The sequence below is a fragment of the Dreissena polymorpha genome, chromosome 4 (assembly GCF_020536995.1).
Source record: "Dreissena polymorpha isolate Duluth1 chromosome 4, UMN_Dpol_1.0, whole genome shotgun sequence".
Lineage (NCBI taxonomy): Eukaryota > Metazoa > Mollusca > Bivalvia > Myida > Dreissenidae > Dreissena > Dreissena polymorpha.
Window position 1 is genome coordinate 125,038,319 of NC_068358.1, and position 24,397 is coordinate 125,062,715.

A 24,397-nucleotide genomic window follows, 5' to 3' on the forward strand; every position below is an offset into this window, starting at 1 on the left:
TGATTACTTCGGTATGGTTTGTACACGGTCAATTTATTTTTTATTTTAATATATTTGGCCTGTTTCACGTTTTTCGGCCGTTTAACTTGTGACCGGTTTGACTTACTGCCATCATCATCATGTGACAAGCAAACCCAACCACAACAACAACACGTATCTATTCCATTTTGTGGACAAGGAAATGCTGTTTAAAAGTGTAAGGTTTTGTGATTTAGCTCAACAAGTTTTGCAGAGGTATCGAACATCATAATTTGTATCAACAACATGCAGCAGTGCATTGTTTATTTTGAATAATCCTCGTTGCAATAATCCAACTCCCAGCTATTGACCCTCCGCGCCGCTGGGAGTTGCAATGGGTGATGGAGGTTTCGTCACAATGCAGTTTCGTCACACTGATATTATGAAGGAGGGCAGTGGAGGTTTCGTCACACTGATATATTGTATAGAATAAAATGATATTGCAATTGAATATGATGTTGTTAATAAATATATTGGGATATATGCTTCTTTATGTTATTTTTTAGCGTTATTGCGTGCATATTATCCTTTTTTCTACCATAATATCAACTTTTTGTGTGCGCGTAGTATATGAATAAAACACATATTTGTGGAGCACATGAAAACACGTCCACACCCTATCGACTACCAATCTACGATTATGAGATATTTCAATTATTGATTACTTGATAGTGCAAACATATTAATTAGCGCATTGCAAACAATCAATTAGCGACACACGCCTTTAATTGGCAATTAAAGAAGTTGACTCAGGAAAACCATCAGAGAAAACTGCTAGAGTCATGATGTACCATTCATCTATGGAAGGCTCTGATGGGAATGTACGATGTTGTATTATTTAGATTTACAAAAAATACAGTGATATGAAAATAAATCATAGTGTAAAATTGCATGATTTCGATTTTCTAAATTGCCCAATTTACATATTTGAATTATGTAGTTTCAGTAAATATGACACTAGTTTAATTATTACTTGTTAGAAACTATTTAGTTAGGTTGATGTTTTATAATGAATGGATCCAAGAGCGACCGTGAAAGGCTTCGTGTTTCACTGGAATTAACGTGTGTGCAGGAAGGTGGTGAATGAGGGTCTCGCAACAGCTTATGCCGCAAAGGGCGACAAGTTCCTCTTCTTGAGGAAACTCATGTCCTTGCCGTATCTGCCGAGCGAACACATCACTCCTGCCTTCGAACAGATGATACTACAGGCTGAAGAGGTACTAATATTTTTTATAACTTACCTCATTATTATTTACTTAACACATGTGGTATTTACATGTATTATTCGCTTAATTATTTCAATGGTCTTCTATTGTTAATAACTTAATATATTATAAAAATACAATAATTAAACTGTAATGTACGCATATGTCATAAATTTTGCTTATTCCAGGTTGGCAGTCCTCTTCTGAATGTCGTCAATTACGTTGAGCGCACGTGGATCCGGGGATCAATGTGGAAGCCGGAGAACTGGAGCGTCTATAGACAAACAGTTAGGACTAACAAGGATGTTGAAGGTATGCTTTTATTCAAAGAACAATTTATGTTATTCTTTATTTTTTCATTTTACGTAACGTAATAAACAACATCGTTTACAGCATTTTTATTTCGCCTAACATAATAAACAACAGTGCTCACAAACTTAGCTCAATAAATAAACAATATTTCAGGGTGGCATCGAAGAATCAATACGCGAGCCGGGCGTGCTGACCTTGTATTGTGTAATATTGTGTTGTATGAATAAATGGATTTTTGTGAATCATTAACAAAATTGTGTTATGTAATTTAATTGCAACATTTTAAATGCTTCAATTTATCTAAATGTATTTAATTTAACAACAAAAAACATGTTGTTTTAACTTAGAAGAAAGGTGTCAATCAAAGGTGCTAAAGATTCCCGGTATTATTCACACCTATATATTACCATTGTGACGAACCCTCTACCCGTTTTCTACAGTAGATTCAGTGTGACGAAACTGCAGTGTGACGAAACCTCCGTAAACAGTTGCAATAGTCCTTCTTGAATGCTCTGAGCTTTTATAAGTACATACGTACAGCTCAGAGTTCTTCTTGATAACCCATTTTTTCATGTAAAAAAAATATGCCTCACATATGTCTATAAAATCGAGTTCAATCAACCTAATACATCGTTACAAACACAATACCTGTTACTACCGATGTCAATTTGCGAGTGAATTGTGGAGAAATACTCAAAACAAAAACTGTATACAAAACCGTTATCAAACCAAAAGCCAAAATTTTGAATTAACGATTCAATCTTTTTTACGGATGATCCGGTAATAGTCAGTATATTACGATTGGTAGATAAGACACAAGATCTATCTCGCCGAGGATTCCGGATATAGTCTATAGCGTACTTTCGAATTACTTGGAATACTTGGCTTTGTCCATTGCCAAAACATATACATTTAAAAGAACCTTTGATGTGTTTGAAACTTTGGATTAATATCAATATTATGCGAGCATAACATATCATGTAAGTTGTTTTAATTTACGCATTATGGATATATTTAAAATCTATGTGTGTTTATTTATGCCAGAAAATAGTTTATGTGGCTAATACCGGGGTATTCCCAATTAAACTGCCGCCCGGAATCTGGGCGGCAAGTTTCGATGGAAAATTGGGTTGTCAGTCGCAACTCCCAGCGATCCGGAGGGTCAATAGCTGGGAGTTGTATTATTGCAACGAGGAGTTGCAACAGGTTACTGCATTTTTCATGTAAACTCAGCCGCCTGGAATCCAGGCAGCACTTAGATAGGTAAAATGAGCAACATAAACAATTTTCTGGCATTAATAAACACAACAGATAATACATATATCCCAAATGTGCAAATTACAACAACTTACTTGATATGGTGTGCTGGCAGAATAATGATATAAATCCAAGTTCAGGGCTCCCTCTGTGTAAAAATTTTCTGTAGCCAAATTTACCCTTTTATGTCATATTATTTTGGATACTTCATGAGTTGAAAACGTTGTAGCCAAATGGATTTTTTTGTTGCCAAATTTCCTTGTTTGTAGCTAATTTGGTAAATGGCAGATTAAGCCCTGAAGTTACAAACACGTCAATGGTTCACAAAAATGTGTACAAACTTTTGATGCCCCCGGATCGATAGATCGGGGGTATATTGTTTTTGTCCTGTCTGTCTGTCTGTCCTGTCCTGTCCTGTCCGTCTGTCTGTCTGTCTGTCTGTCTGTCTGTCTGTCTGTCTGTCTGTCTGTCTGTCTGTCTGTCTGTCTGTCTCTCTGTCTGTCTGTCTGTCTGTCTGTCCTGTCCCGTCCCGTCCCGTCCGTCCGTCTGTCTGTCAAGGTCAAGGTCATCTTTCAAGGTCAAAAAACAAAATCCAAGGGGAGTAACAAGCTTTAAAGGGAGATAATTTCTATTTTATATCATTTGGCATGTACAGGGAAGTGATATTTTTTAAGGGATATAATCAACAAAAATAATTTTAATTCAAAGCGGCGCAATAGGGGGCATTGTGTTTCTGACAAACACATCTTTTGTTGCAAATTGCATATAGGAACAACATTGATGATAAGTTATCATAACAAATCAGAAACTCTTTCTTAATTGTGCTGCAAATTGAAATTACTATTTAAATCACTATTCAATAGCTGCTCTGTTGCTTATCCCTTATGGCATATTTGATCTACTCTATTATATACTACTTGACTTACTTGACTTATTCCTTGAGACTCCTATTGGAGCATAGGGCTGCAACAACACGGCAGCTGTTAGGGTGTAGTTGTTGTTGTCGTTGCAGTTTCTGTAGGGTCGCTTTTTTTACAGGGTGGGGTTGCTAGCCCTTACACCCAACCCTCCTCCTGAAGACGGGCTTGGGACCTTCCTAGGCGGAGTTTATATACTACACCATCATGTATTTCAGCGCAAATGGTTGCCTGTTTGCTTAATCCTTCTGCTTGCTGAGATTGTCTTGTCTCTTGAAAATGGCCTTGCAAGAACACCACCAATGGGCTGGCTGACGTGGACAAGATTCGGGTGTAACACCGACTGTGAAAATGATCCCAATTATTGTTTGAGGTATTACATGTATGTGTAAATCAATGTAGTATCATAGCGACAATTATAAAAAATTTGGTAATAAGTTAGTCTTGACTTATTAATTGGTAACTATTGATAAAAAAATGTAATACATTATTTATTATTTTAGTATAATTGTCTCGTTTGAATTAAACTTGAGAATGAAATCAGACATTTCGATAGAAATCCACTTATAGGTTTTGTAGTGTATAGCAAGACTGTGTTTGGGATTGCAATAGGCATTATTATGTCCCCCTTCGAAGAAGAGGGTGCATATTGTTTTGCTTGATGTTGGTCAGTTGGTCTCTCTGTTTGTAGACCTGTTTTTTCCAATCAATAACTTGTCAACGAATTGAGCGATTGGCTTATTACTTCACATGTGCATTGGCCTTGGCCAGTAGATGATCCATATTGAAATTGGGGTCACTAGGTCAAACTATACTCAAAGGTCAAGGTCTCTGTCAAATTAAGTGTGAAAATCGTTTCTGATCAATAACTCTCTAATGAATTGACCGATTGGTTTGATACTTCACATGTGCTTTGGCCTTGGACAGAAGATTACCTCTAATAAAATTGGGGTTACTGGTTTAAAGGTCAAGGTCGCTGTGACATAAAGTGTTAAATTGATTCCCATTTGATACGTGTCATCAAAGGATTGATTGATGGGTGTCAAAGCCCTGTTTTTGTTTGTTTTTTTAGGGGAGGGGGGGGGGGGCATTTGTTTCCGACCGCGGATTCCATGTTAGCTTTGTGTCTGTTGAGGAAAATAAATATGAAATAGAAGTTTATAATCTGGTCTTGGAGAAGAAAATGAGATGAAGTTGTTTCTCCTTTTTCAGTGAAAAATTAATAATGCAAATGGCTGACCAAATGGTGAGTGGTGGATACCTAGAAGCTGGCTATGAGTATGTGTGTATTGATGACTGCTGGCTGGCGGGAGAGCGAGACATCTTCCACAAACTGCAACCTGACAAGACTAGGTTTCCACGTGGGATGAAATATCTGGCTGACTATGTAAGTTTTAATTCTTCTCTGCTTAGAAACCTCAAAAGGTGTTAAATGTTTACATTCTTGTGGTCATTCATTAGTTGTTGATCATAGAAAAAACACCTTGCCAAATACTAATCCCTTTATGAAACTGCTTGGGATAATGAACTGATCTTGGCATGATCAGGGATGGTCTTATACCAAATTTCTTCAATGAATTACAATTTAGGAACGATTCTGATTATCTTGAAATGTCTTCCAAAAGTATGTTTGTAAAAAGACGCATACCGGTACTTCATAAAAAACTTCGATGCAGAAACTGTTTACCAGTATTAAGCCCTAACCAAAGGAATTTAATTCATTTTGATTTTTTTTAATCATTAGTTTCTATGTAGTGGGAATTTTTACCTAAATATGGCTGTAACAGTAGCTTGTATTGACTTCTTTTATTTTGATGAATTGACAGTTTTTAGCTCACCTGAGCACGACGTGCTCATGGTGAGCTTTTTTGATCGCTTTTTGTCCGTTGTGCGGCATCAACATTTGCCTTGTTAACTCTCTAGAGGCCACATTTATTGTCCAATCTTCATGAAATTTGGTCAGAAGATTGGTTTCAATGATATCTTGAATGAGTTCGAAAATGGTTACGTTTGCTTGAAAACATGGCTGCCAAGGGGCGGGACATTTTTCCTTATATGGCTATATATGGCTATAGTAAAATATTGTTAACACTCTAGAGGCCACAGTTATTGTCTGATCTTCATAAAACTTGGTCAGAAGATTCATCCCAATAATATCTTGAACAAGTTCGAACATGATGCTGGTTGGTTGAAAAACATGGCCGCCAGGGGGCGGGGAATTTTTCCTAAGGTATATGGCTATATAGTAAAACCTTGTTAACACTCTAGAGGCCACATTTATTTTCCGATCTTCATGAAACTTGCTCAGAAGTTTTGTCCAACTGATATCTTGGATGGGTTAAAAAATGGTAATCTTTGCTTGAAAAACATGGCTGCCAAGGGGCGGGGCATTTTTCCTTATATGGCTTTAGTAAAATCTTGTTAACACTCTAGAGGCCATATTTATTGTCCAATCTTCATGAAACTTGGTCAGAAGATTCATCTTAATAATATCTTGGACGAGTTCGAAAATGATGCCGGTTGGTTGAAAAACATGGCCGCCAGGGGGCGGGGCATTTCTCCTTATATGGCTATAGTAAAACCTTGTTAACACTCTAGAGGCCACATTTATTGTCCAATCTTGTTGAAATATGGTCAGAAGATTTGTCTTAATGATATCTTAGATGAGTTTGAAAATGGTTACATTTGCTTGAAAAACATGGCCACCAAGGGGCGGGGCATTTTTCCTTATATGGCTATAAAAGGCTATAGTAAAATCTTGTTAACACTATAGAGGCCACATTTATAGTCCGATCTTCATGAAACTCAGTCAGATGATTCATCCCAATAATATCTTGGGCGAGTTCAAAAATGATGCCGGTTGGTTTAAAAACATGGCCACCACGGGGCTGGGCATATTTTCCTTATATGGCTATAGTAAAACCTTGTTAACACTCTAGAGGTCACATTTATTTTCCGATCATCATGAAACTTGGTCAGAAGATTTGTCCCAATAATATCTTGTTTTGAGTTCGAAATGGTTTTGGTTGATTTAAAAACATGGCCACCAGGGGCGGGGCATTTTTCCTTATAATTATGGCTATAGTAAAACCTTGTTAACACTCCAGAGGCCACATTTATTGTCCAATCTTCATGAAATTTGGTCAGAAGATTGGTCTCAATGATATCTTGGATGTTTTCAAAAATAATTATGTTTGCTTAAAAAATGGCTTCCAAGGGGCGGAGCATTTTTCCTTATATGGCTATTGTAAAATATTAATTTGTTAACACTCTAGAGGCCACATTTATTGTCCGATCTTCATGAAACTTGGCCAGAAGATTCATCCCGATAATATCTTGGAAGAGTTTAAAAAATGATGCCGGTTGAATGAAAAACATGGCTGCCAGGGGGCGGGGCATTTTTCCTTATATGGCTTTAGTAAAACCTTGTTAACACTCTAGAGGCCACATTTATTTTTCCGATCTTCATGAAACTTGGTCAGAAGATTTGTCCCAATAATATCTTGTTATCTCAGGTGAGCGACTTTGGGCCTTTCAGGCCCTCTTGTTTTTGTCCCCCACCACTATAGTGGGGGACATATTGTTTTTGCCATGTCTGTTGGTCTGTTTGTTTGTTTGTTTGTTGGTTTGTTTGTTTGCCCCAACTTTAACATTTGCCATAACTTTTGCAATATTGAAGATAGCAACTTGATATTTGGCATGCATGTGTATCTCATGGAGCTGCACATTTTGAGTGGTGAAAGGTCAAGGTCATCCTTCAAGGTCAAAGGTCAAATATATGGGTCAAAATCTCTCATTTAATGCCACTTTTGCAATATTGAAGCTAGCAACTTGATATTTGACATGCATGTGTATCTCATGGAGCTGCACATTTTGAGTGGTGAAATGTCAAGGTCAATGTCATCCTTCAAGGTCAAAGGTCATATATATGGGGACATGGTGTTTCACAAACACATCGCTTGTTTTAATTTCTTTTTATTTTCTAGGTGGTGTAAACAAACAACAAATTGTCTTGCCTGTTTGCCAGTTCTCTGGCGGGCAGTGTACATCATGTCTCTATTGTCTGCTAGTCATATATCTCAAGTGAAAATAATAAATAATATTTGAAACATTTTCTCCCTCTGGCTCAGATTATTGGTTCATAACATTTCTGCAAAAGCTATTAGAACAGCAGGCTGTTCTGAGATATGTTTCCAGCTTACTCTTTTGTGTCTATATCTGTCTAGTGGTTTATTTGTCTATCATTATTGCCAGTAAACTATTGCATTACAGCTCATTTGAGCACAATGTGCTAATAGGGAGCTTTTGTTGCATTACAGCTCATTTGAGCACAATGTGCTAATAGGGAGCTTTTGAAGAAAAATTGTATCCCAAATTATTGCTTGATATTCTGAAGTTTAATTTTCTTAAATTCAAAATGACTTATAATAAATGTGCATATACTAGTATATTAATAATTAATTACTATATGTGCAAGTCATTCCCCAGGCTTTAGCTAAAGGGCTGTCAACTGAGCAGAACTTGGGGTATGGGTCATGCTGCTTTCTTTTAATTTATATTTTAAATGTTCATAGTACTACAACATGTATTAAATATAGAAACACAAGTATTAACAAGTTAACATTATTTTGAATAACAATAAACTGCATATTAAGTTTTTTTTAAACCCCATTCTTAATATTTGTTTGAGAAATGAAGAAATTTTAACATTTATTTAACACCCACAATAACACAAGTGGTAAAGGTTTAATAGATACACTGGTCGTCTCCAACATTCTCTTCATTAAACTGGGAACTTTAAGTCGTTAATGTGTATGCAACTATCGCTGTTGTGCAAGAACTACGTGGCTTACATTTCAGGTATTAATTGATTTAAGCATCTAGCAGACTTAAGTAGACTGTGTGGTTACAAGGTTTTACAAATAAATCACAATATTGTCATTTTTAAAGTCCAATCTGACTAAGACCAGGTAAACAATTTATAACTAGATGGGAATTTTTCTAGCTTTTGCCCAGACCACATCTTTTTGGCACAGACTGGTTTTTATAGATCTCTTGTTGTAGGTGCATTCAAAAGGACTGAAGCTTGGCATATACGAGGATTTTGGTACTAAAACATGCGCTGGTTTCCCTGGCAGTGAGTTTTACATGGAGCTGGATGCACAAACCTTTGCTGAATGGGGAATAGATCTTCTGAAATTTGATACCTGCCATTCAGATGCCCACGATAACAAATATGGTAAAGATACACTAGTTTTTTGTGTTGATTTTAGTAAATGTGCATGTTTGTGTTCGGCCCATAACTTTGTTTGCATGAAGGTATTGAAAAAAATAAATTGCCACAAATTATATTCATATCGAGATAAAATATGTGTGAAAGTTGATGCATAGCCTTTTTGCATTTTCCTTAGATGGCTTTTGTTCATTATGTTTGTGTAGAGTCAATGATTTTGTCATGCATGTTGGCATATCCAAAGAAATGTGCACAAACGAACATCATATTGAGACAAAGTGTAATATGCAATAATCATTTGGCTCGCTTCAAGGTCAAGGTTACAGGGGACACTTGGAGTTTGTTCATATCCCAGGTTCTTTTATGGGAATACTTGTAGCGATATTTGATACAACTGTTAGTTCTATTTCTTTAGTGGATTGTCAAATGTGTTCATCATTATGCCCCCTTCGAATAAGAGGGGGTATATTGTTTTGCACATGTCGATTCGTCGGTCGGCCGGTCCGTCCACCAGATGGTTTCCGGATGATAACTCAAGAACGCTTAGGCCCAGGATCATGAAACTTCATAGGTACATTGATCATGACTGGAAGATGACCCCTATTTATTTTCAGGTCATTAGGTCAAGGTAACAGTGACTATTAATAGTTAAATGGTTTCCGGATGATAACTCAAGAATGCTTAGGCCTAGGATCATGAAACTTCATAGGTACATTGATCATGACTGGCAGATGACCCCTATTGGTTTTCAGGTTACTAGGTCAAAGGTTAAGGTCACAGTAACTTGAAATAGTAAAATGGTTTCCGGATGATAACTCAAGAACGCTTAGGCCTAGGATCATGAAACTTCATAGGAACATTGATCATGACTGGCAAATGACCCCTATTGATTTTCAGGTCACTATGTCAGGTCAAGGTCTAAGTGACTCGAAACAGTAAAATGGTTTCAGGATAACTCAAGAATGCTTACGCCTAGGATGATGAAACTTCATAGGAACATTGATCATGACTGGCAGATGACCCCTATTGATTTTCAGGTCACTAGGTAAATGGTCAAGGTCACAGTGACTTGAAACAGTAAAATGGTTTCCGGATGATATCTCAAGAACGCTAAGGCCTAGGATCATGAAACTACATAGGAACATTGATCATGACTGGCAGATGACCCCTATTGATTTTCAGGTCACTAGGTCCAAGGTCAAGGTCACAGTGACAAAAAACGTATTTACACAATGGCAGCCACAACAACTGACAGCCCATATGGGGGGCATGCATGTTTTACAAACAGCCCTTGTTTCATATTGATGCACCGACAATCTGCTTGCTTTAAGATCAATGTCACAGCTGAGAGATGTGTTTTATGTGTGTTTTATGTGTTAAAACAATGAAAAAGGACATAAATAATTTATATATAATGATGTGTTAGTTGTTCCTATCATGTCTTGCATTAAACACTTGTTTCTGTGTCCAGTGAACTGTAGCAGACACAACTGTGTTCTGAGGACATGTTTCTTGTTTGATATTAAAATAATTGTACTATGTTGGTATTTGTGGCTGGCTTCTAGTCAGATGGTTATACAACTGTGAGTGTATGTGTGGGTGTAATAATTTAGTTCATTATTGTCTAAATAGGATATCCGGCAATGTCTAATTTAGTTCATTATTGTCTAAATAGGATATCCGGCAATGTCAATATATCTGAATCAGACAGGCAGACCAATTTTGTTCTCCTGTGAATGGCCCTACGGAGAATTACAGCAAAATTTGCCGGTGAGATGATTCTAGAAAACTTATATAATTATATTCTTGGTATTTTATAATAAAAAAATGCATTCACATGATATTTTGAACATTTTTCTGCACATGCACTTTTTTGTTTTTGGAAGAAGTGTGGGATTTGTCTGTGAATTTGTCATTCAGATTACCAGTCGGTCTTTTTTTATTATGTAAGTATGAGTTGGAATGCAGGTTAAGTGATAGCAAGCACCTTGATAACTTTGATGTCAACTTGTCAAAGGTCAAGGTGACAGGTGCATGTAACATTAAAATTGTTTTTTTATATTCACTGTTCCAAGGTGGTTGCCCTCGTTAGCTCGGCTGTTTTCGGAGAAAACACGAGGTTTGTCATAGCCTGCTCGTCGTGTCGTCCGCGTCAGCGTCGTGCTAAAACCTTGACATTTTGTTCTAATATCAAAGTGCTTCCACCTACAACTTTGAAACTTCATATGTACATGAACCTTGATGAGTTCTACACGCCACACTCATTTTGGGGTCACTATGTCATAGGTCAAGGTCACCGTGACCTCTAAAAAAAATAAAATAATTGACAACCTTTCATTGATTCAAAACAGCACCCGCAGCTGAGCATTGGCACCCGTTATGCGGTGCTCTTGTTTTATTCAATTGTGTTTGTGTGTGTCATGTGTTTTTTTGTCCTGTGTCTAATTTTATGACACTTTGTCACTTGCCTTAAATAAAAGATCTTATAGTAATAATAAGAATGATCTGCAGTTGGTGCAACTGCAGGTAAGCCTTATTTATATTTGACAGAAGGAAACCCCTTTTAATTTAGAGAATTTAGAGATAATTTTATATAGGTTGCAGTGGGGTAGTGGATATGGTGGGTTTTAAGCCCACTGTGGGAGCGTTCTTTAAATCTCCCCCATAGACACCAAGTGCTACTTCTCTTCCCAGGAAAAGGACTTAGGCTTTCTATGCAATAGAGCTAAATAAATAGGTTTTAACTAAATTTAGAGATAAAGGCATTGAAGGTCAAGGTCACAAGGGCTTTCATTTTAAATAATCTCTTTACAAATCCATGTATTGTTATTTTGGCTGCAAGTCACATTCAAAACATGTTTACCCCAAACTTCATTTGCTAGCTCATCACCTTGGTGTCGGCGTCCGGTTAAGTTTTGCATTTAGGTCCACTTTTCTCAGAAAGTATCAATGCTATTGCATTCAAACTTGGTACACTTACTTACTATCATGAGGGGACTGGGCAGGCAAAGTTAGATAACTCTGGCGTGCATTTTGACAGAATTATGTGCCCTTTTTATACTTAGAAAATTGAAAATTTTGGTTACGTTTTGTGTTTAGGTCCATTTTATTCCTTAAGTATCAAAGCTATTGCTTTCATACTTGCAACACTTACTAACTATCATAAGGGGACTTTGCTTTCATACTTGCAACACTTATTAACTATCATAAGGGGACTGTGCAGGCAAAGTTATGTAACTCTGACTGGCATTTGGATGGAATTATGGGCCCTTTATACTTAGAAAATTGAACATTTGGTTAAGTTTTGTGTTTTGGTTCACTTTACCCCTAAAGTATCATAGATATTGCTTTCATACTTGGAACACTCGCAAACTATCATAAGGGGACAGTAAAAGGACAAGTTGCATAACTCTGGTTGTCATTTTTACGGAATTATGGTCCTTTTTTGACTTAGTAACTTTGAATATATGGTTAAATTTTGTGTTTCGATCCACTTTACTTCTAAAGTATCAAGGCTATTGCTTTCAAACGTAAAATACTTTCATGCTATAATGAGGTTACTGTACTTGGCAAGTTGAATTTTACCTTGACCTTTGAATGACCTTGACTCTCAAGGTAAAATTATTAAATTTTGCTAAAATTGCCATTATTTCTTTATTTATGAATAGATTTGATTGATACTTTGACAAAACTACTCTTACCTGACATACCACAATAGACTCCACCCAAACCATCCCCCGTGCCCTCCACCCCCTCCCCCCCTCCCCCCCCCCCCCCCGAATCCCCCCCCTATTTTTTTATTTTTTTTTTAAGATCATCTCACAAATGACTTCCACACCCTCACACTATACCCACCCCACCCCACCCCCCAATTTTTTTTTAAATGGTTAAATTACCCAAATTAAAAAAAATAAATTGTTTGCTTTTATTTTCCGCATTTTTTGAAGATAATGTAATAAATGTCCACACCCCCACACTACACACTATACACTCTCTTCACTCCACCTCTCCCTCCTTTGTGATTTAAATTGAGAGTCCCTTCACCTTTAAAAAGAAAATAGATGAGCAGTCTGCACCCGCGAGGCGGTGCTCATGTTTAAAAATGCTTTGGGCTACATGTTTCAACATTTAATAATAAAAAATATTTTAATATATTATATACTGCAAAATAAAAACGATTTTTTTTACATTAATTTGTGTTCATGTTGTGGGTAAATGGATACACAAACTTAACAACCTGAAGAAGAATTATTTCAAATGTTTTAATTTTAAAAGACTGAGTTACTGTAGGCATGAAAGCCATTAATGTGTACCGGTAACATAATCCTAGCACACATCATGTGTTTGTTGCGCGATCCAGATACTACGCTAAGGAGAGTGGGTTACACTGTGCACTAGGCTTACACCTTACATTTCCTGTTAAATGTTTGTGCAGCTCGGTTTTAGGGATGTTGTATTTATATCAGCCAACATGCAGTGGATAAAAAAGAAAATAAATGTTGATGTGTGATTAATACATAATCTATCTCTTACAGGTTACAAATACTTTGTGACTAAATGAGAGAAATTCCAATCTTTTCTCTCCTTTTTTATCAAAATGAAAAATCAAGGATGTGTCAACAAACTTGTCATTTTAAATACAATTGATATTTAATGCTGCCAATTACAAAAGATTTTCAAGTATGCATTCTGATGGACCTGATCATACATATTTCCTTTATTATTTCCCACATCGGTTCCCCTTAAAAAGGTGAAAGTGGATGTAGTAGTGCATCTTTTTTGCAATTTTTGTTTGTGTGTGTGTTGTTATTTTCAGTTGCAAAGCTCTTTTAAAAACCCTGCTGTAAGTACATGCCATGTGATAATAATCAGTTAAAATATGTGTTTCATTATATATGGGTTTAATTCCTTAATAGTTAATAATATTATCTTCTTAATTTGTTACTGTGAACTATATAGGTAACAAATTATTAAGTGCATTCTACTGATGTCCATTTGATAAGAAAAGTTACACACTATGAACCCTTGTAGATCTGGAGAGTAATCAGTATTGGTTACTGGAGCAGTGCCTTAATCCACCACTGCCCTCAATATGCCACACTATCCAAATAAGCATTTTATAAACAGTTATTACTTTTTGGTAGATCTAGATCAATTAATACATATTCCTTGACAAAACTTTGACATTTTGTTCAGTATTGAATCCATTTTTTTGTCTTTCACCCCTAAATAAAATAAGAGTAACTCTTAGGAATGTCTGTACCATGCTTCTAACGCACAATGTTGAGGCCCCGCATTGTGTCCATGATAAAATCAAATTATCATGTTATAATTATCTTCGTCAACAGGCAGGCAATTTATGTTAATGTTAATATTTCAGTGCTGACAAATTTTTTATTAAAAACATAATGTGCACGTTTCATCAATGATCAATGAAAATTTTGTGGTGCTTAAAAAGCTTATTACTACGACCCCCTGCACAGTTCTACCGTGTCAGAGCTCTAAAAATGAATTAAATGAAATTGCTGAAAAGATATTTAATCGATATTTAAATCTACTTCATATTATTGATTTTATTGTCTGATCTTCATGAAACTTGGTCAGAATATTTGTCCCAATGATACCTCGACTGAGTTCAAAACTGGGTCATGCTGGGTCAAAAACAAGGTCACAAGGTCAAAAAAAAGAAAAACCTTGTCAACACTGTAGAAGTCACATTTGATGCCCAATCTTCATGTTACTTTGTCAAAATGTTTGTCTAAATGATATGTTGGTTGAGTTAAAAAATGGTTCCGGTCCGTTGAAAAACATGGGGCGGGGCAGTATTCCTTATATGGCTATAGAGAAACCTTGTGAACACTCTAGAAGTCACAATTTTTGCCCAATCATCATGAAATTTGGTCAAAATATTGGTTTCATTGATATCTTGGACGAGCTCGAAAATGGTCCAGATCAGTGAAAAAACATGGCCGCCAGGGGGCGGGGCAGTTTTCTCTATATGTATATAGTGAAAACATGTGAACACTCTAGAAGTCACTTTTTTGGTCCAATCTTCATGAAATTTGGTCAGAACATGTGTTTTCTAAATAGGACTGTTGAGTTTGAAAATGGTTTGGATCGGTTAAAAAAGCATGGCTGCCGGGGGGGTCATTTTCCTTATTTTTTTATAGTAAAAAAAGCTTGTGAACACTCTAGAAATCACATTTTTTGCCTAATCATTAATCAAAATTTTCTAAACATCAATTTTATAGATATCTTGGACAAGTTCGAAAATGGTCATGATGGTTGGAAAAACATGGCCGCCAGGGGGTGGGGCAGTTTTCTCTATATGTATATAGTGAAAACATGTGAACAGTCTGTTAAAGAAAGATAACCTGTGCATGCATACTTTCTAATAGTTAACTCCCTTGTTAAAACCTTGTTAACACTCTAGAGGCCACATTTATTGCCCTATCTTCATGGTCAGAAGATTAGTCTCAATGATATCTTGGATGAGTTAGAAAATGGTTTCATTTGCTTGAAAAACATGGCTGCCAAGGGGCGGGGCATTTATCCTTATATGGGTATATATGGCTATTGTTAAACCTTGTTAACACTTTAGAGGCCACATTTATTGTCCAATCTTCATGAAATTTGGTCAGAAGATTGGTCTCAATGATATCATGGATGAGTTCGATAATGGAAACTTTTGCTTGAAAAAACATGGCTGTCAAGGGGCTGGGCATTTTTCCTTATATGGCTATATATGGCTATAGTAAAATCTCATTAGCACTCTAGAGGCCACATATATTGTCCTATCTTCATGAAACTTGGTCAGAAGATAATAGATTCATCCCAATAATATATTGGAAGAGTTCAAAAATGATGCTGGTTGGTTGAAAAACATGACCGCCAGGGGGCGGGGCATTTTTCCTTATATGGCTATAGTAGAACCTTGTGAACACTCTATAAAGGCCACATTTATTTTCTGATCTTCATGAAACTTGGTCCAAAAATTTGTCCCAATGATATCTTGGATTTGTGAGAAAATAGTTTCGGTTGCTGAAAAAACATGGCCATCAGGGGGCGGGGCATTTTTCCTAATATGGCTATATATGGCTTTAGTAAAACCTTGTTAACACTCTAGAGGCCACATTTATTGTCCAATGAAATTTGGTCAGAAGATTGGTCTCAATGATATCTTGGATGAGTTCGAAAATGGTTACGTTTGCTTGAAAAACATGGCTGCCAATTGGCGGGGCATTTTTCCTTATATGGCTATAGTAAAATCTTGTTAACACTCTAGAGGCCACATGTATTGTCCGATCTTTATGAAACTTAGTCAGAAGATTCATCCCAATAATATCTTGGACCAGTTCAAATATGATGCTGGTTGGTTGAAAAACATTGCCGTCAGGGGGCGGGGCATTTTTCCTTATATGGCAATGATATCTTGGATGAGTTCGAAAATGGTTACGTTTGCTTGAAAAACATGGCTGCCAATGGGCGGGGCATTTTTCCTTATATGGCTATAGTAAAATCTTGTTAACACTCCAGAGGCCACATTTATTTTCCTATCTTCATGAAACTTGGTCAGAAGATTTGTCCCAATGATATCTTGGATGAGTTCAAAAATGGTTTTGGATGCTTTAAAAACATGGCCACCAGGGGGCGGGGCATTTTTCCTAATATGGCTTTATATTGCTTTATTAAAACCTTATTAACACTCTAGAGGCCACATTTATTGTCCGATCATCATGAAACTTAGTCAGACGATTTTTCCCAATTATATCTTGGATGAGTTCGAAAATGGTTCCGGTTGGTGGAAAAACATGGCCGCCAAGGGGGCGTGGCATTTTTCCTTATATGGCTATAGTAAAACCCTGTTAACACTCCAGAAGCCATATTTATTGTACGATCATCATGAAACTTTGTCAGAAGATTCGTCCCAATGATATCTTGGACAAGTTCGAAAATGGTTCCAGTTGCTTGAAAGACATGGTCACCAGTGGGCGGGGCATTTTTCCTTAAATGGACTTATGAATCTTCATGAAACTTTGTCAGTATATTTGTTTAAATGATATCTTGGATGTGTATGAAAATGGTTCTGGTCTGTTGCGAGGGTGTTCACTAGTCATGAAATTGGTAAGAACATTTAGTTCTAATGACATCTTGGGCTGCACAGAACAGGTCAGTGCCTTTGAATCTCAGGTGAGCAACTTTGGGCCTTTCAGGCCCTCTTGTTTAATAAATAAATAGCAGATTTAAAGAAGAAAACATGTAAGTGTAAAGTGGTTCCAGATAAACAATTATAAAATATGCACCTTTAACACAGTTCAAAATGAACTCATAATGAGCAAATGTAGTTGTTATACCCCCACAAACAAAGTTTTGGGGGGTATATAGGAGTGAACTTGTCTGTCTGTCGGTCGGTTGGTCGGTCTGTATTAAGTGTCTGCTCTCTAATTCAAGTTGTTTTCATCTGATCTTCACCAAACTTGGTCAGATGTTGTATCTAGATGATGTCTAGGTCAAGTTTTAATATGGGTCATGCCAGGTCAATAAACTAGGTCACGGGGTCATTTAGTGCGTTTTAATCATTGCCCATGGTGTCTGCTCTCTAATTCAAGGAGTTTTCATCTGTGCTTCACCAAACTTGGTCAGAAGTTGTATCTAGATGATGTCTAGGCCAACTTCGAACATGCATCATGGCACGTAAAAATCTGCAATAGTTCCAAATTCTATAGGGATGTAAAGGTGCGAGTGGTTTGTTGTACCATCTTTCTCGGTGAACTTAAGATATTTTGATCACCATGGTTGTTGTTTTTTTATTTTAAGTGACAACATTTTTTTTACATTCATTTTTTTCCATTTTAGTCTGACTATGCTCCAGTTCGACAGTACTGCAACATTTGGCGTAACTATTGGGATGTTGAAGACAGTTTTAACAGTGTTAAAAGCATTGTTGACATCTATGGAAAAAACAATTCCCTGTTTCAAAAGTTCACTGGCCCTGGTGGATTTTTTGATCCAGATATGGTAAGGTCAATTTAATTTTCCCTATTGTACTTTTGAGCAATTAAATGTTGGGATTCTCAACAATTAATTGGTTTGGCCATTCGTCTGTTTAAATTAGTATTAGCTGCGGTATATGAAAAGGAGTGTTATGCCATATGCCAGGATATATCTCGCAGTCTGGTTAGGAACTGACTTGTCTGCAATAAAGTCATGCAAGGTTTTGGGATCTCATCCACGAACGGCATAAGACCCATGTTCAAATGACGCGTCTCAGCTTTAGCATATGGTTGTTTACCCGTAATACAATGAATTTGCTTAAAAGCCTCTGGAAAACAAACTCAGACAAACCAAAAGGCATAGAAAACTATATTTTTGTATCAGGTGAACGAAGACCTGTGATGTGTTATTTTTGTGTCACTTTTCACATGTTCATCTGGCTGTTATTGTTTCAAAATAACTTCGTAGGTCATGTTTTCTGCATAGCATTCTTAAGTTAGTCAAATACACATATTCAGTCTTAATCTGAATCATGGTTGGTATATGGATGAAGAGAGTTTAAAAATAGATCGCTAGATTTGATGTACAGTATTTTGTCTTAAAACTTAGAACCTTTCTTTATCATCAAATCAAAAACATGATCAGAAATGTAGAAAAACGAAAATTGCAGTTTCAGTTCATAATATAGAACGCTAGACTTAATATGCATTGACCATTGCAGAAGATAGGGTGAATGTTGGTTAATAATATGTTAGCAGCTAGAGTGTTCTGTAACCCTGTCTACTTTTCATGTAGATATTTTGGGATTATTCTTTCCTTTCCTGAAGATATTGGCGGGTGGGTTTGGAATGAGTCACTACCAGCAGCGTGCCCAGATGGCCATGTGGGCCATGTTCTCCGCTCCACTGTTCATGTCCAATGATCTACGAGACATTCCTGCGGAAGCCAAAAGTCTTCTCTTGAATCCGTTACTGATTGCAGTTGATCAAGATCCATTTGGTATCATGGCAACAAAACTGTGGGAGGTAACTAGTCAGTTACAATGTGGGATATGATATGTTCATGTGTTTCTGCACGGTTCAAATCTCAACAAAATACATGCTTTATAAAGCTGTGAAATACTTATTACACAACTTGGCGACTAACTTTCTGTCCAGTCCCATAGATCAACTGACTAAACAATATGTTGTCAACACAGAATTATGTAAACAAAAAAATGGATTGGTGTTTAAATACAAACACAAAGTTGAATAATAGCTATAACATAAACATTAATTTTTAGCTCGACTATTATATATGAAATATATATAGTGGAGCTATCCTATTTACCCCGGCGTTGGCGTGAGCGTGCAAATGTTAATGTTTGCGTACCGACCCAAATATTTCCTATGTCCCTTGACATATTGCTTTAATATTTTGCATACTTCTTTACCAACATGACCCCAACCTATAAACAAGACCAGACAACTGTATCAATCATTTTGTAAGAATTATGGCCCTTTTTCCACTTAGAATATGCATAATATTATTATTGATATATCTATTTAAAGTTTGCGTACCACCTCAAATATTTTCAATGTCCCTTGACATATTGCTATTTAGCAAACTTCTTTACCAACATGACCCCAATCTATAAACAAGAGCAGACAACTGTATCAAGCATTTTGTAAAAATTATGGCCCTTTTTCCATTTAGAATATGCATATTATTGATAAATTTATGATAAAGTTTGCGTACCACCTCAAATATTTTCGATGTCCCTTCACATATTGCTTTCATATTTTGCAAACTTCTTTACCAACATGACCCCAATCTATAAACAAGAGCAGACTGTATCAAGCATTTTGTAAGAATTATGGCCCTTTTTTGTCTTAGTAACTGAATATTTTGTTAAATGTTGTGTTTAGATCCACTTGACTTCTAAAGTGTCAAAGCTATTGCTTTCAAACTTCAAATATTTTCTTACTATCATGAGGGTATTGTACCTGGCAAGTTCAATTTGACCTTGACCTTTGAATGACCTTGACTCTCAAGGTCAAAAGAATAAATTTTAGTTAAATTGCCACAACTTCTTTATATATGATCAGATTTTATTAATACTTTGACAAAACAACACTTACCTGAATACCACAATGGATTCCACCCAAACAATACCCCACGCCCCAACCCGGAATCCCTGCCCCCCCCCCCCCCAAAAAAAAATATTTTTTTTGTTCCCTTTTTTATTTTTGAAAGATTGTCTAATAAATGACCACACCTCACATTATACCCCCCCCCCCTCTCAACCCCCCCCCTACCCAACCCAAATAGATTTTTTTTCTTTGAAACATGGTAATAAAAAACAACAAATATTTATTAACGTTATTTTTGAAGATCCGTCCAAACTTCCCACCCAAGCTATTGCTATCAAACTTGAAATAAAATCTTATTAGTTTGTTTTATGTCTTTACAAATGTTTTATAAAATTGTGTAAAATATACATGAACTATTACCTTGACCTTATTGAATAATTTGAACAATTTCCCCGTGATGGCTTACGTTATACTGTCAAGCACTCGAATAGTCGAGCGCGCTGTCCTCTGACAGCTCTTGTTGAAGGACTTTTCCAGCAGCAGAATCAGACTTTTAGCATGCAAGTGAAACACAAAATCTAGACCATGTTTTGTAGCAGCATAACTATGAAAGCTTTTCTGTGCCAAATCCAAAATACTTGAACAAAAGGACTTTTCATAACAGATCATTAAAGCATTCATTGACTGCACTGATGTAAGATATACAAAAAACAATAACACCAAAACATAGTGTGATGTAGTCCATATTAACGGACTCCCAGAGCCTTTGATAATTTTTGCTGAGATGCCTGTAACCCTTTAGGTTACCAAAGTGAAAGTTGAATTATTGCAACTAAGTTTGCTTTGTACAGCATGATGATGTCATGAATATTAATCTAAGGCGCTTTTAAAAAAACTCAAAATAAGGGATACCATTTGTGTCGTTATAGTAGTTTGTTTGCTACATAAAATTAGGTAAATGCGCATTGGAATTTTAAGTCGCTTATAACATAACAAATGAAATACTTGAAGACAATTTTAAGAGATTGTATCAGTATCAGTGGTCTTTCATTGAAATATTTGCAATTCATGTAATTTTGATTCTTTAAAGAAGCTTTTGATCAATGGGTCTTTCCTTATTTTACTATATATTTTTATACAATTAATTACCAGTACGATTTTGACATAATTTTTTATCCCTCGCCAAAGGCAGAGGAATATAGAATTGGAGTTGTCTGTCTTTCTGTCTGTCTGTCACAAAATGAATTTTGCAGGGTATATCAATTCAAGGCATTTGCTTGTTATTTTCAGTTCAACAACTTACAACTGTGGGTGAAGCCTATCTCTCCACAAGGCAGTGCTGCAGTGGTCTTCTTCAACACTTACAACTTTGGCAGTGGCACGCCAGTCTCCGTCCAGGCTGACTCATTTGGCCTGACAGACCAAAGGGGTTACAATGTCACAGAGGTGTTTACTAACAATTACCTTGGAATCCTCAAGCCTAGTTCAGTGTTAAAATTTAGAGTCAATCCTACTGATGCCTACATGATTGTGTGTAAATTATTGGCATAGAATACTTTACATTCCAGAGCAAGAATAGTCAAGGTTTAGCCCATTTATGCCTAGCCCTTTGCATGCTGGGAAATTTGTCGTCTGCAAAAATGTTGTCTGCTGAATTTCTAAAATTAGCATTTTCTTTGATTTTTTTTCAAAGAATACTATCAGAATAGCAAACAGTTTGGATCCTTCTAAATTGGATCAATTTATTTCTAAAATAATGGATGTCTAGTATATATTTATTTTTATATTTAGAATATTTCTTACAGAAATTTCTTTAAGCAAACAGCGTAGACCCAGATGAGACGCCGCATCATGCGTGTCTCGTCTGGGTCTACGCTGTTTGCCAAGGCCTTTTTTTCTAGACGCTAGGCAAAAATGGATAAATGTACTCACTGTTGCCTATACCGTACACATGATATTTATTTATGATATATAACCAGTGATGTCTAATTAATCAGTTTATCAATAAATTTAGATGGACCGATCAATCATTTGGTGATGGGAAAAATACTCAACTAAATTGTACTTATCTTTGATAGTATCAGAAACTGTTTTTGCAATCAAAAAATATATAATATTTTGTAGTATTAAAATGCTACATTTATTGTTAATACAATGCTTTGCAATTGTTCAATAAATGCAATAGTAATGTTTTGTCTACTAAAGTATTTTTTAAATTTACCTCACTATAGATTATTGATGCATTGCAAAAACATTGCCCTTGTATTTTTATCCCCCGCCAGAGGCGGAGGGATATTGTTTTGGCGTTGTCCGTCCGTCCAGCTGTCCGTCCTTCCGTCCGTCCGGCACTTTTGTGTCCGGACCCATATCTTGGCTTTGGCGGATTTCATTGAAACTTCGTATGAGTATATATATGCATAAGAGGATGATGCACGCCAAATGGCATTGTACACCATCTGTTAAAAAACAGAGTTATGGCCCTTTGTATCTTGAAAAAATGCTTTTTACTATAGGCACTTTTGTGTCCGGAGCCATATCTTGGAAGTGCTTTGGCGGATTTCATTGAAACTTGGTATGAGTATATATATATATATGCATAAGAGGATGATGCACGCCAAATGGCATTGTACACCATCTGTTAAAAACAGAGTTATGGCCCTTTGTATCTTGAAAAAATGCTTTTTACTATAGGCACTTTTGTGTCCGGAGCCATATATTGGAAGTGCTTTGGCGGATTTCATTGAAACTTGGTATGAGTATATATATGCATAAGAGGATGATGCACGCCAAATGGCATTGTACACCATCTGTTAAAAACAGAGTTATGGCCCTTTGTATCTTGAAAAAATGCTTTTTACTTTAGGTACTTTTGTGTCCGGAGCCATATCTTGGAAGTCCTTTGGCGGATTTCATTGAAACTTGGTATGAGTATATATATGCATAAGAAGATGATGCACGCCAAATGGCATTGTATACCATCTGTTAAAAACAGAGTTATGGCCCTTTGTATCTTGAAAAAATGCTTTTTACTATAGGCACTTTTGTGTTCGGAGCCATATCTTGGAAGTGCTTTGGCAGATTTCATTGAAACTTGGTACGAATATATATCCCCTGCCAGAGACAGAGGGATATTGTTTTGGCGTTGTCTGGCTGTCCGTCCGGCTGTCCGTCTGTCTGTCACTTTTGTGTCCGGAGCCATATCTTGGGAGTGCTTTTGCGGATTTTATTGAAACTTGGTATGAGTATATATATTGATAATAGGATGATGCACGCCAAATGGCATTGTACACCATCTGATAATAACAGAGTTATGGCCCTTTGTATCTTCACAAAAATGCTTTTTTAGTGTCAAATATAACACTTTTGTGTCCAGAAGTATATAGGCGGGGGATATCAATTCAACGAATTTGCTTGTTTTCAATGCATGTTTAAATGGTAAAATTGTGATGTCTCATCAACTCAAACTTTCTCTAAGAACATTTAGTGTAGGGGTGGGTGGGGGTTGGGGGTTTCAGGTTGAAATGCCTTTTGAAACAAATTCATGTTTAATAAATCTTTGTGAAATTTACTAAAATAGTTAAGATTCCGTTATTTTGTTTGTGTTATCATAATAGAAAATTGTGTAGTTTTCAACCCATTTGTTTATTTAAACTAAAGTAATTTAGTCCCAAACTTAATTTAAACAAGAGGGCCAAGATGGCCCTAGTTCGCTCACCTGAGAGGAGTCGGTTCATTCAATCCTTGTCAAACGTCAAACTTGACCTAGATATTGTCCAGACAAACATCCTGGTCAAGTTTCATCATCATTGAACCAAAACTCTGGCATATGGAGTGATTTTGTTTTTGTAAGATTTGACCTGGGGACCTTTATTTTGAGTTGACCCCCCTTACCAAATATCCAACTTTGCTTACAAAAATTAATATTATGACCAAGATTCATAAAATCTGAAACAAAATTGTGTTTACAAGGATTTTGTATAATATAATGAAAATTTGGACAATCTAAAGGCAATAATTATAGCATTAATTATGTGATATATATAAAACCAATCTTTTCACTAAGTTTCATGATGATTGGGCAAAAATGTGACTTCTAGAGTGTTCACAAGCTTTTTTATGTCCCCCACTATAGTAGTGGGGGACATATTGTTTTTGCCCTGTCTGTTGGTTGGTCTGTTGGTTGGTTGGTTGGTTTGCGCCAACTTTAACATTTGCAATAACTTTTGCAACATTGAAGATAGCAACTTGATATTTGGCATGCATATGTATCTCATGGAGCTGCACATTTTGAGTGGTGAAAGGTCAAGGTCATCCTTCAAGGTCAAAGGTCAAATATATGGGTCAAAATCGCTCATTTGATGTACACTTTTGCAGTATTTCAATATTCAT

At 36.3% G+C, this 24,397-nt stretch overlaps 1 protein-coding gene across 1 annotated transcript; it reads left to right on the forward strand.

Annotated features, from left to right (window-relative positions):
* The first annotated feature begins 55 nt into the window (after nucleotides 1-55).
* On the forward strand, nucleotides 56-22,201 carry LOC127875912 (alpha-galactosidase A-like). The gene is made up of 8 exons (XM_052420665.1): nucleotides 56-196; nucleotides 3,928-4,082; nucleotides 4,922-5,096; nucleotides 8,774-8,948; nucleotides 10,618-10,712; nucleotides 17,799-17,960; nucleotides 18,764-18,961; nucleotides 21,299-22,201. The coding sequence occupies exons 1-8, from the start codon at nucleotides 182-184 to the stop codon at nucleotides 21,557-21,559; spliced, it is 1,236 nt and encodes a 411-aa protein (XP_052276625.1). The 5' UTR covers nucleotides 56-181; the 3' UTR covers nucleotides 21,560-22,201.
* The last annotated feature ends 2,196 nt before the right edge of the window (nucleotides 22,202-24,397 follow it).